The following is a 16,516-nucleotide window of genomic DNA, read 5'->3' on the forward strand; positions in this document are numbered from 1 at the left end:
AATGATTTTTTCTCTAATTAGTCTATCTTCAACAGCTTACTCATTTTCGCTTCTTACTTTATATAAACCGTACAATCTATAATCAAAACAATATTGTTCTACAGGAAAAAAAATGTGCAAATCCCCAAAACAATGTTTTTTCTACAGGAAAAAAATCGTGCAGATCAATGGATGGCTCTGTCGTCTCCTCCCTTTAAAACCGCGGCCCCTCCTCCGTCTTCCTTCCCTGTCCGTCCCCCTCTTCCCCCCACCCCATGTCAACGGCCACCGCGCCGTCTCCGTCCCCGTCCCCTTCTCCCTCGTCTGGAACTCGCCCTCTGCTCCGGATCGGCGCGGCCCGTCGTTTCGCCATGGCATTTCCGCCATGGGCGGCTCTGCTCTTTGCGGGGGTTCTGGTGGTGGTGTTGGCGGCGGCGGGAGCGGAAGCGGGAGGAGGGAGCGTCTGCTTCGACCGGATGTTCAGCTTCGGAGACTCGCTCACGGATACCGGCAACTTCCTGCTCTCCGTGCCCGATGACTTCCCGGACCCCGCGCGGAACCTTCCCTACGGCCAGACCTTCTTCGGCCGCCCCTCCGGCCGTTACTCCGACGGCCGCAACCTGCTCGACTTCTTCGGTAACCTCCGCCCTCGTCGCGCCAAGCCTCTCCTTGCTTTACGTGTTTGTTATTAGCGCTTGCTGCTCGTCCTCACCCTCGTCCTGATTAATGGGGATGGAATCTCCAGGGCTCCTCCGTGCGAATTCAATCTCACTCCTCTATGGATTTATTTCCTACAGTAATATTACATTTCGCAGAAATAAACAGTATTTCTGGTGTCAACTCTGCCTACTTAGATTGTTTATTATCTTCCTCCTCCCTTCCTTTCTTGCCGCGTACTCGTCCACCATGTGATAGCAGGAGATGGGAGTCGCTAGTCCTTTGATTTTTCTTCAAGCAATAGTCTGGTCATCGGTCCTTTTTCGGAGGCGCCGCCAGGGCCATGGTGTTGAGGCAAATATACTATGGCCAGTTGAGTTCTGCTATTTTTTTGGACCCTCTCTCCAGCGAGAATATGTTCCTCCCACTGAGGTTGGGAATTTGTTAACTGTGGGGTTTACACAAAAACAGGTCTTCTAATTGCAGCTGGAAACGTCCATATGGGGTCAGTGAAATGTTTGCTAAGCACATTCGAGAACATGCTCGGTTTCAGAATTCATGAATTATAGGCAGCTGCAACCATTTTTCTGCCTTTTCTAATATTATATACTAGTCACATATGATGAAATCTGGAGATCTCAAGAGCTGGGAAGAAACATTCTAGTGCAAATACGCAGTTTATACAGGGTGTATCAACATAAGTTTGGTTGCCTTTCCCAGTTCTCCCCAACCACTCGACACTGGTGGCATCATCTCCTTGAACTAGCACACAATTGGTAGCTCCAACTACCAGTTAAATTGGTGGCACTCATCACGTGGTCAACACTTATTATATCAGCCTTTCATTTCCCACTCATTTATCTTTCTGTGCCTTTTCATGTTTCCACATCTGATACTTGTCCTGTCCTAACTGTGTTCTTGACATGAATTTGTTCTCTTGTTACATTCAGCGGAGGCATTTGGGCTGCCGTATGTGCCACCATACCTAGGCGGCGGGGACTTCCAGAATGGTGCAAACTTTGCGGTCGGCGGGGCAACTGCCCTCAATGGCTCGTTCTTCCGTGAACGCGGCGTGGAGCCTACATGGACGCCTCACTCCCTTGATGAGCAGATGCAATGGTTCAAGAAGCTTCTCACATCCATTGCACCGTTGGAGACAGGTAAGTGACTTCCTGAGTTATCTGTTTGGTCACAGTTCCTTTTTCTGCAAGGTGATTGATGAAATGGAATCATTACTTGTTAACAGATTTAGTAATAATGTCAGTGAAACATCTGATTGGTGACTTTGGCATTATGCTAATAAATATGACGAAGTAGTTGCAGGCATGCTGAAAAACATGCTGCCTAACTGGATAAAGCTACTGTTTGCAACTTGTGACTTGTTAGAAAGCACTGTCTTTTGCTTATTTTATGATTGCTAAATTGTAATTGACTTGTAGCAAACTCACGCTTGGTACATGAGAAGCAAAAATTACTATCTTGAGCCTTCTTTAGGGGTCAACATGTGCTTTTAAGTTTGAAATGTGATCTGGTGGCTTGCTATAAACTTATGACAGGCATGTGGGTGGGAATTATGGTTGTTTTGAGCACCAAGACATTTGTTACAATTGCCAAGAAATTCGATAGTAATCACTTTCTGATTTTTCAAGGGAAAGCATAAAATCTTTATCAAGTTTTGAATTGAATGTTGTCTCATTTGACTGTTTTACCTAATACAGTTAGCTGTATTAATTAATGATATTATTGCAAAAAAACATTGATCACTATTGTGTGCCCGTAGTTGGTGTTGGCACTCAACCGAGACAAAGTGTCGCTGGAAAGGTTGGGAGGCAAAGAGCAGGACACGAGAATGGGATAAAGTAGAATTTTGGTGCCGCTAAAAACAGTGCTGCTTTTCTGATTTAGATTACTAAATAAAAGCACCTAAACTCAACTAACCAGGCCACTAAGGGCTGGAACATGCACACGCGCAACTGAAGTGTGTGGGTGCGCATGATGTGTGCATGTCGCCTAATGTGCACGCCCGCGAGACTTGCCCCACATGAACTGTGCATGCGTCAAACCAACTACTATCCTGCTTATTTAACTTAAACAACAAGCTAAATAGAAAACTTAAAGGGCACTCTAAAGACATGCAAGGATTATCTGACATTTTCCTCCTAAGGCTTGCTGTCTTCTTACTTTATTTCCTTCATCTCAATCTTGGAACACAGCTCCTTGAACTTCTGGCGACTCAAAGCCTTGGTGAATATGTCGCCCAGCTGCTCCCTTGTACTGATAGGCTCGACTGGGATCAGCCCATTTTTAGCACACTCACTTATGTAATGATACCTGGCCTCTATATGCTTGCTGCGATCGTGCAGCATTGGAATTTTTATCAGGGAGATAGTAGACCTGTTGTCCACCATGATCACTAGTGCTGCTGCTTCTTTTCTCTACAGCTCAGACATAAGTCTTGCCAGCCAGATACCTTGACATGTTTTTCTCGACGATGCTTCGGTAGTGGGTGGCGTCAACTCCTAGTGTGTCGCTATTCTTGCTCAGTCACAGATGGGCTTCCATGGGCGTGCGACATGGATTTCACTTGAGCATACCGACATGCTCTGAATTTTGTTGGCATATGCTCCTTTGGTTGACCATGATGCCTTCCTTGGACTGATGGACCTTGATGCCAATGTAGTAGCTCAAACAATCTAGGTCACTTATCTTGAACACTTGCTTCATTTCTGCCTTGAACTTAGTCACCACTTCACGGTTGCTGCCAGTGACTATCATATCATTGCTGTTGACGCCGACAACCAGCCAATCGTCTCCAACACCCCGGGTGTACATGCCATGCTCCGCCATGCACCGCTGGAAGTCGAGCCTTATCAGTGCTTGGTCCAGCTTTATGTTCCAGGACCGTGGAGCTTGACGTAGCTCGTACAATGCCTTGTGTAAGCGTAGTACCTTGTCAGGATGCTTGGGGTCGATGAAGCCTGGTGGTTGATCGACGAAGACAAACTCCTTGATCTCCCCATTGAGAAATGCGGACTTTACATACATATGATGCATTTCCCAACTGTAATGACCAGCAAGATATCAATAGCAAGTAGAAGTCTCACCGATTCAAGATGTCAATTTCCCTTGCAGTCAGACTAGGTGGCGAGCCGTCGCCAAGTATGTCCTTCAATGTGCGGTACCTTGGCACTAGGTTGTCGTCGCTGGCCGCGTCAATCACATTGTTGGTTGTTGGTGCGTCGCGTGTTCCACTGCCTGCTAGACTAACGGCGATGTCGATGCCTCGATGGAGATCTTGCCACTGGCGTTGATGCAGCGTTCGCTGCAGGTGTTCCGCGTTGACGATCCTGCCGGTGATAGAGACACCAATCGCCCTCCTCCAGCGCCAAGCCTGGTGACTGGGCATTTATCGCCGAAGGGCTCGGTGTCGCCACCATCTATAGTGCACTTGCTCCAATCCTAGTATGTGATCTCGTGAAAGGTCACGTCTCGGGAGACATGTACCTACTATGTCGCCAGATCGTAGAGGCGATACGCCTTGCTACCTAGTTTATAGCCAATGAAGACGATCTTCAGGCCGTGAGCGTGGAGTTTGGCAACGTGGGGGTGCATTATCTTCATGTAGGCGGTGCAATCGAAAACGCAGAGATGGTGTATTGGTACTTTTTTCCATACTAGGCCTTAGATGGTGTCCGCCCCTCCAGGCATGTTCGCCACCTTGAGCATTGATCGAGCCATGCCAATAATGGCTTGGTTGTGACGCTCCACCACCTCGTTTTGCTGAGGGGAGTAGGGTGCCATGAGGTGGCGCTGAACGTTGTGCTTGTTGCAATACTTGGCAAAGTCTATCAACGTGAATTCGCCTCCCCGGTCTGTGGCAATACCTTGAGCTTCTGTCCATACTCTGTCTTACCTTAACGTTGGACACTTGATCATCGCTGCTGTTTCACTTTTCTCTTGGACCAGGATGAGCTACAGCTACATGAAGCGGTTCATGTCATCGACGAGTAGCAAGAACGAGGACTTGCCGCCTGGCATGGGTGGCATGATGGGACCACAAAGGTCTCCGTGTACGAGCCCCAATGGCTTCATGGCATCATACTTCACTGCTACGAGGAATGACATGCGTCTTTGCTTGCCGATGATGCACTCGTTCGCAGAGCTTGTTGACGTTGTCGATCACGGGGAGCTCGTGAACCATTTCCTCCTTGCCCATCTTATGCAGTGCTAGGAAATTAAGAAGTCCGTACCTGGCATGCCACCGCTAGGTCGTCTCTTCATCTTTGCCGAGAGGCACACCAGTTGCTCCACGTGAGCTCTAGTATGTATAGGCGGCTTGCACTTCGCTTGACTGTTGTGAGGAGTCGACCTCCCTCGTCGTGGATGCACAAGACCGCTCGGATGTGAATGTCACACTATCCTTCGTCAAGCTGGCTCAGACTTATGATATTTCCCGAAGCTTTGGATGTAGCACACCCTAGCCAGCCGTCGATGTTCGTCGCCTTTGTCCAGTAAAGAGGATGGCCCCCTACCCTTCGATCTGGACCACCATGCTGTCGTCGAACCTCACCGACTCATGTGTTACTAACCTTAGGATTGACAAATGATGATTAGTCCCTAAGGACTATATAATATATATATATAGGCAGTAGACCTGGGCCTAATGGGCCTTAACACCCCTCCTCAAACTCAATGTGGAAATGGAGGATCTGAAGCATTGAGTTTGATCAAGTGGAACTGATGTTGTGCTCTTGTTTGTGCTTTGGTGAAGAAATCTGCTAATTGAGATTCTGAGGGTACATATTGAAGATCAATAGTCTTCTGCTGACAATGAGACCGAGTAAATGATGCATCAACACCAATGTGTTTAGTAAGTTCATGCTTCACTGGATCATGAGAAATCTGTATAGCACTCAAGTTATCACATAACAGAGGTGTAGGAGTGTCACAAGAGACACCAAGATCAGCCAATAGCCAGCGGAGCCAAATAATTTCAGCAGTGGTAGTAGCAAGGGCACGAAGCTCGGCTTCCGCACTGGAACGAGATATGGCCGCTTGCTTCTTGGATTTCCAAGCAATAGGAGAGGATCCAAGAAGAATACAGTAACCAGTAGTAGAACAACGATCAACAGGATCACTTGCCCAAGTGGCATCAGAATATGCATGTAGCCGAAGGGGGCTATCAGAAGCATAGAGTAAACATCTGGATCGTGTCCCACGTAAATATCGAAGCACCCGAAGCAAATGACCATAATGAACTGAAGTTGGTGTAGATACAAATTGACTCAACATATGAACAGCATGAGCAATATCAGGTCTGGTGATGGTGAGATAAACAAGACTACCCACAATATGACGATATCGAGTGGGGTCTGCTAGAGGTGTCCCATCCTTCGGACGAAGTTTTAAATGAATATCCATTGGTGTTGCAGCTGTGCGAGTATCAGTAATTCCAGAGCGATCAAGAAGGTCTTGTATATACTTGGACTGCGACAGGTAAAAACCTTTTGGAGTCTGCTGAACTTCAATGCCCAAGAAATAGCTAAGTGGACCCAAACCAGACATCTGAAATTCCTTACTAAGATGCTGCTTGACATGAGAAATATGTTCTGAGTTATCGCCTGTAATCAGCATATCATCCACATATAATAGAAGTAAAGTGCGGCCTTTTGGAGAGACATGAACGAACAATGCAGGATCATGTTCACTAGAAGAAAAACCAGCAGCTGTGATGGCAGAGATGAATCTCTCAAACCAAGCACGAGGAGCTTGTTTCAGCCCATACAATGCACGACGGAGACGACAAACGTGCCCTGATGGAGTATCAACCCCCGGAGGAGGATGCATATAAACTTCTTCATGTAGATCACCATTGAGAAAAGCATTCTTAACATCCATCTGGGAGATAGTCCAAGAAGATGAGGCTGCAACTGCAATCAAGGTTCGAACAGTAGTCATATGTGCAACAGGTGCAAAAGTCTCATCATAATCAAGTCCTTGAGTCTGTTGGAAACCACGAGCCACAAGACGAGCTTTATACCTCTCAATGGAACCATCGGATTTTGTTTTAACTTTGAAGACCCATTTACATGTGATAGGAACAACATGTGAGGGTAAAGGAACAATATCCCATGTACCAGTGCGTTCAAGAGCAGCCAATTCATCAATCATTGCTAGCTGCCACTCAAGAATCCCAGAAGCTTCCTGATAAGTAGTGGGTTCAACAATTGCCACAGCAGTCCGAGGGAAACCATAACGATCTGGAGGTTCAATAGTACCACGATCACGAAGACGATATCCCTGATTAAAAACATCATTAGACTCAGAGTTGTTAGTACAAGACTCAGGTACAGGATCAGTATCAGGACCGGCCGTAGGGATAGAGCGGGAACGACGAATGTAGGTTTGGATGATAGGTGGTTTGGAAGAGAAAGAGGTGGATGACGTGGAGGTGGAAGGTGGTGTTATGGGAATGAGAATATCAGATGTGGATGTAGAAGATGATGGTTCAGATGGAGGAATGGAAGGAAGACACATGAAAGAAGTAGATTCTGTGGGATAATAGGTGGAGTGAGTAGACTGGTTGTGAAAGGGGCGATTTTCATTGAAACTCACATCTCTAGAAATCCGAATACGACGAGTAGATGGATCATAACAACGATAGCCTTTGTGTTCAGGACTGTATCCAAGGAATACACACTCTACAGATTGAGCAGTCAATTTAGTCCGCTCATGTGGTGGTAACAAGACATAGCATATACATCCAAACACTCGAAGATGATCATATCGTGGAGAAGTCCCAAAAAGAACTTCACCCGGTGATTTACCAGAAAGTTTTGATGAAGGTTGTCTATTAATGAGATACACGGCAGTGGAAACAGCTTCACTCCAAAAGTGTGAAGGCACAAAAGAAGATATCAAAAGAGTACGAGCACTCTCAATAATATGACGGTGTTTGCGTTCAGCAACACCATTTTGGGCATGAGCACCAGGACAAGAAAGTTGAGCTAGAGTACCCTCTATGGTCAATATCTGGCGAAAATGATCAGATAGGAATTCACCACCAGAATCTGAACGAAAAACTTTAATAGTAGCAGAAAACTGGGTGTGAACCATGCGAGTGAAGGACTTGTAAATAGAAGGCAATTCCGAGCGACGTTTCATGAAGTAAAGCCAAGTATAACGAGAATGATCATCAATAAAATTGACATAATATTTATGACCACCTTTAGAAACAAACGGAGCTGGACCCCAAACATCAGAGTGAATTAGATCAAAAGGTTTAGCAGAATGGGAATTACTAGTAAAATATGGAAGTTGTATTTGTTTTCCAAGATGACAACCTTTACAATGAAAACTAGACTCAACATGAGTAGAGCCTAAACATCCTGACTTTATTAGAGTAGACAGACGGGATCCACATAAGTGACCTAGACGATGATGCCACTGGGCGAATGACGTCGTGGGGCCCGAAGCAGCGAGCACATGAGGTGTAGTTGTAGGGGATGAAGGAAGGCGCAAGGTGTCCAAGATGTAAAGGCGAGGCGAAGATTTACGGCGACGGCCAGTCCCAATCACATCCCCTGTTTTGCGATCCTGTACAAAACAAGATGAGTCATCAAATCCAACAAAACAATTGTGATCGGTAATTTGACCAACTGATAGTAGATCCATGGATAATTGAGGTACAAAAAATATATTTGGGACAGTATAAGTTGAATCAGAAAGAGAACCCTTGTGGGTGACATGACATAAAGTACCATCAGCAGTCTGAACAGAAGTACCCTCGGTGACAGGTGTAGTAGACGTCAGCCGTGACTTATCAGATGTCACATGAAAGGAAGCTCCAGAATCAAGAACCCAAGATGATGACAAAGCACCAGCAGATGAAGTAGCAGCAACCGCAACTGAGCCTCTAGAAGATGGTCCTGTACCACGACCACGAGTAGCACGACAGACACGAAAATCAGCCAGCTTCTCTGGAAACTTAGCAAAACAGTTCTCAGACCGATGAGTGGTCTTTTGGCAGTGTTCACAAGGCGGAAAGGAAGTGTTCCTAGACCTCTGAGTAGCAGCCAACACACTATGAGAACTCACACCAGTAATAGAGGACATAGACTTCAGACGAGTCTCTTCAGCAAGCAATTCGGACAAAGCCTGAGCCATGGTGAGAGTATCTGAACTGTGAAGGAGCCTTGCACGAAGGGAATCAAATTCAGGTCGAACTCCCATAACAAATCTGTAGGTAAAGAACTTGTCAATGAACTTGTGGGCTGGACAAGGCACAGCGGTACAAGCGGGCACCATGGAGGTCAATGCACTCATAATCCGATCAAAAGCTGAATAATATTCATCAATGGACATATCATGTTGCTCAATCACATGAGTCTGTTGCATAAGGGTATGTAGAAGAGCACCACTATCCTGAACAAATCGATCCTTCAGATGTGACCAGATAGCCTTAGCAGTGGTAAATTTGGACAGACTCATAATCATAGTTGGTTTAGTGCTGTTGACCATTGCAGCCATTACCTTGCCATCATTTATCTGCCAAGTCTTGATTGCAGCAGCATTGCTTCTATCAGCTGCTAAAACTGGAGAATCTTCAGTCAAATGAAATAGTAATCCGTGACCTCTTAATGCAGTCTGGACACAAAAAGCCCATTCTGGATAATTCTGCCCATCAAGCACAATATTGACAACAATAGCGTTGGTCGACATAGTGAATAGCAATAAAATGCTGAAGATTAGCAGATCTGAAAAAAAACTGGCTTGATGGTACCGAGAGTCCGAGACTGTGCGAAGTCACAGGACAGCAGCAGATCTGACGGGGGCTGCTGCAGCAGATCTGGCCGGGGCTGCAGCAGCAGATCTGACCGGCGCTGTAGACAGTGCACAGGCCTGTGTGCGGCTGATGGCACGCAGGAGTCCGGACGGATCCGTGCAGGAGCCTGCGGGGACAGCGCGCAGGAGACTGCAGCGACAGCAACGGCGCAGCAGACGGGCAGAGATCCGCGCAGAAAGAAGGATCCGCGCAGGGGCAGAGATCCGCGCAGAGTGGCGGGGCAGATCCACAACGGTGCAGGCGACCAGCGCAGATGGATGACGCAGAGCAGCGGGGCGGAGATCCGTGCAGGAGATGGCGCCGCAGAAACCAACGGCGCAGCGCGGGGCGGAGTCCGCGCAGGAGCCGCCGCAGAAGCCGACGGCGCAGCACGGGGCGGAGTTCGCGCAGGAGCGGCGGCACCGGGTGGCCGCGACAGCAGGCCGCAGCAGCCGACGGCGCAGCGCAGGGCGAAGATCCGCGCGGGCCGCAACGCGGGACGGAGATCCGCGCAGAGACGGCGGCGCCGCGACTGCAGCGGAGGATGGGTGGCCGCGACGGATCCGCAGCCGACGGCGCAGCGCAGGGCGGAGATCCGCGCGGGCCGCAGCGCGGGACGAAGATCCGCGCAGGGACGGCGGCGCCGCGACTGCAGCGGAGGATGGGGGGACCGCGACGGCGGCTGAGGATGGAAGACCGCGACGGCGGACGACAGCTGAGGATAGGGAGGCCGCGACGGCGGCCGGCGGCTGAGGATGGGAAGGCCGCGACGGCGGCCGGCGGCTGAGGATGGGAAGGCCGCGACGGCGGCTAAAAAATTAGGAAAAACCCTAATCGTAACCTGCTTGATACCATGTTACTAACCTTAGGATTGACAAATGATGATTAGTCCCTAAGGACTATATAATATATATATAGGCAGTAGACCTGGGCCTAATGGGCCTTAACATCATGAACCCGTAGTTGAGCTCGGAGAACATGGATCGGGAGCCGGTCATGTGACTGGTGGCTCCGGTTTCGAGGATCCATCACTGATACGCCTCGTTTTCGCCTTCCTCGATCTAGGCGAACAACTTGTCTCCAACAAGATCAACCCTCTTTGAAGCTAATTTAGGCGCAACCCCCGGCTTGACTCCTCCTGGAAGGTATCCTCGGCGTTCACGTTGGTGGGGATCGACACATCATTGCCACCGCTGTCACCACCGCACTGCAACTCGAAGGTGGGGAGATTTTGTGGCGTGACACTCACTAGAAATAGAGTGGGCTCCTCTTTAGGGCCACATGAGCCTTGCCTTTGTTCCTGGGCTTGGACCAATAATCCTTGGCCCAATGTCCCTTTTTTCCCACAGTTAGTGCAACGTGGGCGTCAACCTCTCTGTGGTGGCGGTGATTGGATGGGTGTGGTCGATGACGGCGGGGAGGTGTGCGCGAATCATCCCTGATAGGAGGTTGCGACGCCGATACCTTCATTTTGGATTGTTGCTCCGATACCACTTGATGGTACTCAACCGGGATAAAGTGTCGCCAGAGAGGTTGGGAGGCGAAGAACTGGATATGAACATGAGAGAGTGGATTTGATGCCGCTAAAAACAATGCAGCTTTTCTAGTTTAGATTACTAAATAAAAACACCTAAACTCAACTAACCGAGCCACAAAGGACTGGAACGTGTGCACTCGCAACTGAAGCGTGTGGGCACGCATGATGCATGCATGTTGCCTAATGCGCACGCCCGCGAGACTTGCCCCACATGAACTGTGCATGCGTCAGGCCAACTGCTATCCTGCTTATTTAACATAAACGACAACCTAAATAGAAAGCATAAAGGGCACTCTAAAGACAAGGATTTTCTGACAGTTGGTTTCATGTAATTAGTTGTCATCGAACACACAGCAGAATTTGGAGTTCTGAATACTCAATCCACTGAAATTTTACATGTATGCAGAGCAAAACAAAATAATTTCCAAGTCACTTTTCTTTGTGGGAGAGGTCGGTGGAAATGATTACAACCATTTAATCGTTAGGGATAAATCTGTTGATGAGCTACATGAAGTTGTTCCTAATGTTGTTGGTGCCATAAGCTCGGCCATCACGGTATGTATGTGTGTTCCCCTTTCCAGCGAGATAATGTTTGGAGCCTGTATGCATTTGCCTTAAGAGTTTGCATATTTTTCAGGATCTTATAAATCTTGGAGCAAAGAAGTTAGTTGTTCCAGGGAACTTCCCAATAGGGTGCGTCCCATTATATCTTGCAATCTTTCAGAGCCAAAAAGAGGATTACTATGAGGAACAAACAGGCTGCATTAAGTGGCTCAATGATTTTGCTGAGTACCATAATAAGATGCTTCAGGAGGAGTTGGAGAAACTCAGGAATCTTCACCCTGATGTGACCATCATTTATGCTGATTACTATGGTGCTGCATTGAACATATTCCGTGCCCCACTCCAGTTTGGTGAGTACCATTTTCAAATCAAAACAAACAAAACATATAATATAACTGATGTTGACTTTCTGTTCTAATTGGATGATTGCGCCTGTTATATTGTTTAATACACATAAATGTTTCAAAATTTCAAAAATCCTGAAAAGTGAAAATACATTCACATGTTCAAAGATTTGGTATCACCTAGCTTCCATATTTCTTGATTGCACGATACATTAAAAAAAGGACAGACCCAGGGCTGGGGGTTCACACATGAGTGGGTTTGGGCATGAAACAACTGAGGCAGGTCTTGCCCCTGCATTTTTTGCAAAGAGGCTGCGTCAAACTCAGATCTTTTGCTCTGTGGGATTGCACAGCACATTGTTTGGGACATACCCGAAGAGGATTCAGCATGTACCTTTTTCATATGTATCATTGTTCTGTGTCCATTTTGTTTTGCATGTTTACATATGTATCCTTTTGTTAGGTTTTTGGAATTTACAGTTGCGTATTATCTATTATGCCCCATGCATTCTTTTTATCGAAGGCTTTGGAATTTGCTGTAGGTCAAGTATTGGTTGGTTCATTTGCATTAGCCTTAGTCATGAATCTCAAAGTCGAATTTGAACTCTGTTATGTTTAGTTCATGGATGACCTTTAGTTATAGAGAACTGATGCTTAATTGGTTATGTACAAGATATACATGATGGTTTGTGCTAGTCAGAGCATATAGCCTTTATTTTTGTTTGGATAGGTCCTATAAGTCGTGAATGATATGCAAGGATCCTGCTTTCTCTAGACAGGATGAGCCTCTAAGTTGGATGTAGATAATATTATTATCACTTTATTGATTAGCTTGTATAACTTGTTACCTCATTTAATACTCCGTCTCTTGAGGGATCTCTAGTGAGTTAAATAAAAAAGTACAAGTCTCTACACGATTCTCCATACATATTGTCTCTTAACTGTATTTATGATTTAAAGGCTCAGAATTGTATCATACAATCTCTTAGCTGTCTCTTGTACTTTGAAAACCGAGCCAAGGTCTCTAGTTTGTACATGCCCTTAAATCTTATATAATTCACGCCCACTCCCTCTGATCCAGTTTATAAGGTGTTTACACATATCAAGATTCAAACTTTACAATCTTTAAGCAATAATTCAGCTAACAATTTTTAACCAATATGATATAAACTTTTTTCGAAACACATAGGAGAAATGCGTGTCATTTCATTAAGAAGAAAAAGAGGTCCCCCGAAAAAAATTATACGGCCCTAGGGGGAGGGGTGTGATTACAACCGACACTACTATCCCTAGAAACGACCCTAAGAGGTTCAGGACTAGATCCTGGAGGGCAGAAGCCCCGGCTAGGCACCAGAGCTGTCTTTCAGCCAATATAGACAACACAACACTTTGTACAACACGCCTTATACCCTAGTAAACGCAAGCATTCCTATGTTTTCAAATTCCGAGGCTATTAACACCACTAAAGAGTTAAACCCCTTCTCTTCTTTAGACAAGGCTGCAGAAACTCGGCACCACCAAGAGTTAAAGCGACTCTCGTGGTACACAATACTCCAGACCTCTCTTGCAAACACACAACTTGATACAATTAGATTTGTTACAAAATATGTCATTTAATAATCATAAGTTTATAACTACAAACAATATAATGTAAAATAAAAGAATGGTCAAAGTGTAACAGAGTGTTTGGTTCTCCCGATTAAAGTTTAGTCTATGTTACATTTGATGCCAATTACGAGTATTAAATGTAATCTAACAAAATTAATTACACAGATGAACACTAAACGTCGAGTTGATTTTAGTAAGCCTAATTAATCCATGATTAGCATAACATGGGTGAATCATGGACTAATTAAGCTTATAGGTTTGTCTTTCCGTTTAGTTCTCATCCGTGTAATTAGTTTTTTAATTAGACTATATTTAATACTCGTAATTTACATTCAAACATCCAATATGACACAGCTAAACTTTAGTCAGGAGACTATGTTAGGCTGTCCGCAACAGATCATGTAAAATATGACATTTGCATTGTAGATTATACTGTTTACAGTGTGAAGTTTGAAACAGGGGATGTGATGGGATAATTGCTGGAGATAGCCCTATGTCAAAGTACGTCCTATAAATTGGACTGAGGGAGTAATAATTGGATTATGACTGGACTACTTTACCTGTGCTAGACATAAACATGGCTTGTCAATCCAGTCTGCAACCTACAGGCAGAGCTTAGAATCAATTTTGAGCTGTTCTACAACGCTTCATTACGTATGCTTAGCTCTTGTAGAATGGCACACTGGCAACTAAACTAAAATAGTCACAAATAATCCAATGTTTTGTTACTAATTATTGGTCAAAGTTCTAGCCTGGTTCTGTGTTCTTATTTGACATAAATTTCAGCATCATACATATATGCCCTCATCCTTAAATCAATGTTTTTTTTTTGTTACCTACACCTGTGGAGCATAGCTCATCATCTGAAATGTTATATAATTGAACAGTGTCACTGAAGCTCAATTATATCCAAATAGGCTGCAGTAACCCAGCACAAGGAAGCTATGCAGTGAACCTTAGAGAAACACAGCTATTCTATTCACCTTTTCTCTTCTTCCATGTTTCATTTACTAAGCAATAGGAGATGCTGTTGCAGGTTTCACAGTCCCATTGAATGCGTGTTGTGGAAGTGATGCCCCATACAACTGTTCCCCTTCAATATTGTGCGGGCGTCCTGGATCTACAGTGTGTCCTGACCCATCAAAATACATCTCATGGGACGGCTTACACTTCACTGAGGCGAGTTACAAAGTTGTCATTCAAGGAGTACTTGGGGGGTATGCCAAGCCTCCCCTTTCAGAAACCTGCAAGGGTGCGGAATTCAAAGTTTCTCAGCTTCACCAATGTACAGATAATCCAACAAACACTGTGTCATACGATGCTTTGAGCTCTTTTATTTGATCTGCTCGTAAAAGAAGTGCATTTAGAGTTACAGTGGGCAGCATAGATGATGTTGCAGGACCGAACATCTTGGACACTTTCTCAAAGCCGAGAAGAGATCCATCGATGTAGGGTCATTCAGTTCTACAATCTACAATCCACTTGGCTGCTGGGAGGAGGAGAAAAAATGGGAGGGGAGTTTGTAGTGCAGAAATTTGCGATTGCTTAGTGCACTACTTTGCTCTGCTATGTTTTTCTTAGCAGCTTACTGCTGCAGGCTGTAGAAGGGACAACGAAAGTTGACAGTCTCTGCAGGTGGTCATACTACTATATAGGAACCTAGATCTTTTAAATCAGCTCCTGAGGGAAATGTATGCAGTACTTGATATGGTCTCAATTGCCTTTTAACGGATACAAGCATATATACATTGTAGCTTCATTGATTCAAATTGTCTCGCTTGATTTATAATGTAAAAGTATTGTTCGAAATAAAAAAAAATCTAGGATGTCCGTCTTGTCTTGATTCTTGAGTAAAATGGCAGTTGACATCAAAGTCCATCAACGCAGACAAGATTTGGTCTTGCTGAGCCTGTCAGCCTGGGTTCAAGTGCATTTGGAGGCTCAAATGAGCGGTGTAGACGATGTTGCAGGACCCAGGATCTTGGGCATTTCTCAAAACTGAGAAGGCATCCGCTAATCTGGAACTAAGTACGTAGATGTTTTAGTCCACTTCGCTGCATTGGTAATTGCTTGCCAGAGAACAACTTCTGCCACCGAGCTGCACTGTTGCGTGGGCAGAGCGTCCGCCGCCTCGATCCGTGGTGAGAACCCTCTCACCTAGCTCGCCTTACCTTTTTCGCGTGTACCTCTATTAGGAATAAGGTTTAGTGGCCTCCCGCGCGGGTTGGATGAGCTCTAGCCATGGCACCGCCGCGAGGCACAAGCGTGCCGCCATACTCCGACGTCGAGTAGATGTGGGTGGATGTCCGCCGTTGGATCGACTAGGAATGATGAAGATTAGATAAACCATAACGGTTCAGCTGCAAACAATAGCCGTAGATCCATACATGAATAGATAAGAGGATACCTCTTCAACCGTGGTTAATATTCAAAAGGATCCTCAGGGTTTGGAGGATTCAATCCGCGGTCTAAGTCTAGTTAAGAGAGATTTAATTTAGGTCCTGTTTTTAACAAATTAAACCCCGACTTATCTATAAATGCAAAACGTCGTCCTTCTCTTGATTAAAGCAATAAAAATAAATGGAATAAAACCGTGGAGGATATCTGAGAGTACCTAGAGGGGGGGTGAATATGTGATCCTGTAAAAATCAACACTAAATAACACAAACTTGGTTTATGAAATGTTAGTGGAATCAAAACCAAGTTGCTATGTCTAGAGAGAAAGAGATGACTTCTTCACTTAATTGCTCTTCACAAGGTGAGTATTAAACTTAGAGCAATTATCAAGTGAGTAGAAGCAGAGAGAATCGCAAACGAATAACAACAGATGGCACAACGATTTTATCCCGTGGTTTGGCCAAGTAGAACACTTGCCTACTTCCACATTGTGGCGTCCCAATGGACGAGGGTTGCACTCAACCCCTTTCAAGCGATCCCATGATCCACTTGAATACCACAATTTTCTTCCTTATAGCAGATGTTCCCTTTGTGAGGAATCTCCAC

General features: G+C 45.5%; 1 protein-coding gene across 1 annotated transcript; it reads left to right on the plus strand.

Annotated features, from left to right (window-relative positions):
* Positions 1-245: 245 nt before the first annotated feature.
* LOC100273015 (GDSL esterase/lipase) lies at positions 246-15,319 on the plus strand. Its single transcript, NM_001147465.1, has 5 exons — positions 246-615; positions 1,587-1,796; positions 11,404-11,552; positions 11,635-11,911; positions 14,550-15,319. Exons 1-5 carry the CDS (start codon positions 255-257, stop codon positions 14,852-14,854), a joined length of 1,302 nt encoding a protein of 433 aa, NP_001140937.1. The 5' UTR covers positions 246-254; the 3' UTR covers positions 14,855-15,319.
* The last annotated feature ends 1,197 nt before the right edge of the window (positions 15,320-16,516 follow it).

The sequence above is a fragment of the Zea mays genome, chromosome 3, assembly GCF_902167145.1.
Source record: "Zea mays cultivar B73 chromosome 3, Zm-B73-REFERENCE-NAM-5.0, whole genome shotgun sequence".
NCBI lineage: Eukaryota > Viridiplantae > Streptophyta > Magnoliopsida > Poales > Poaceae > Zea > Zea mays.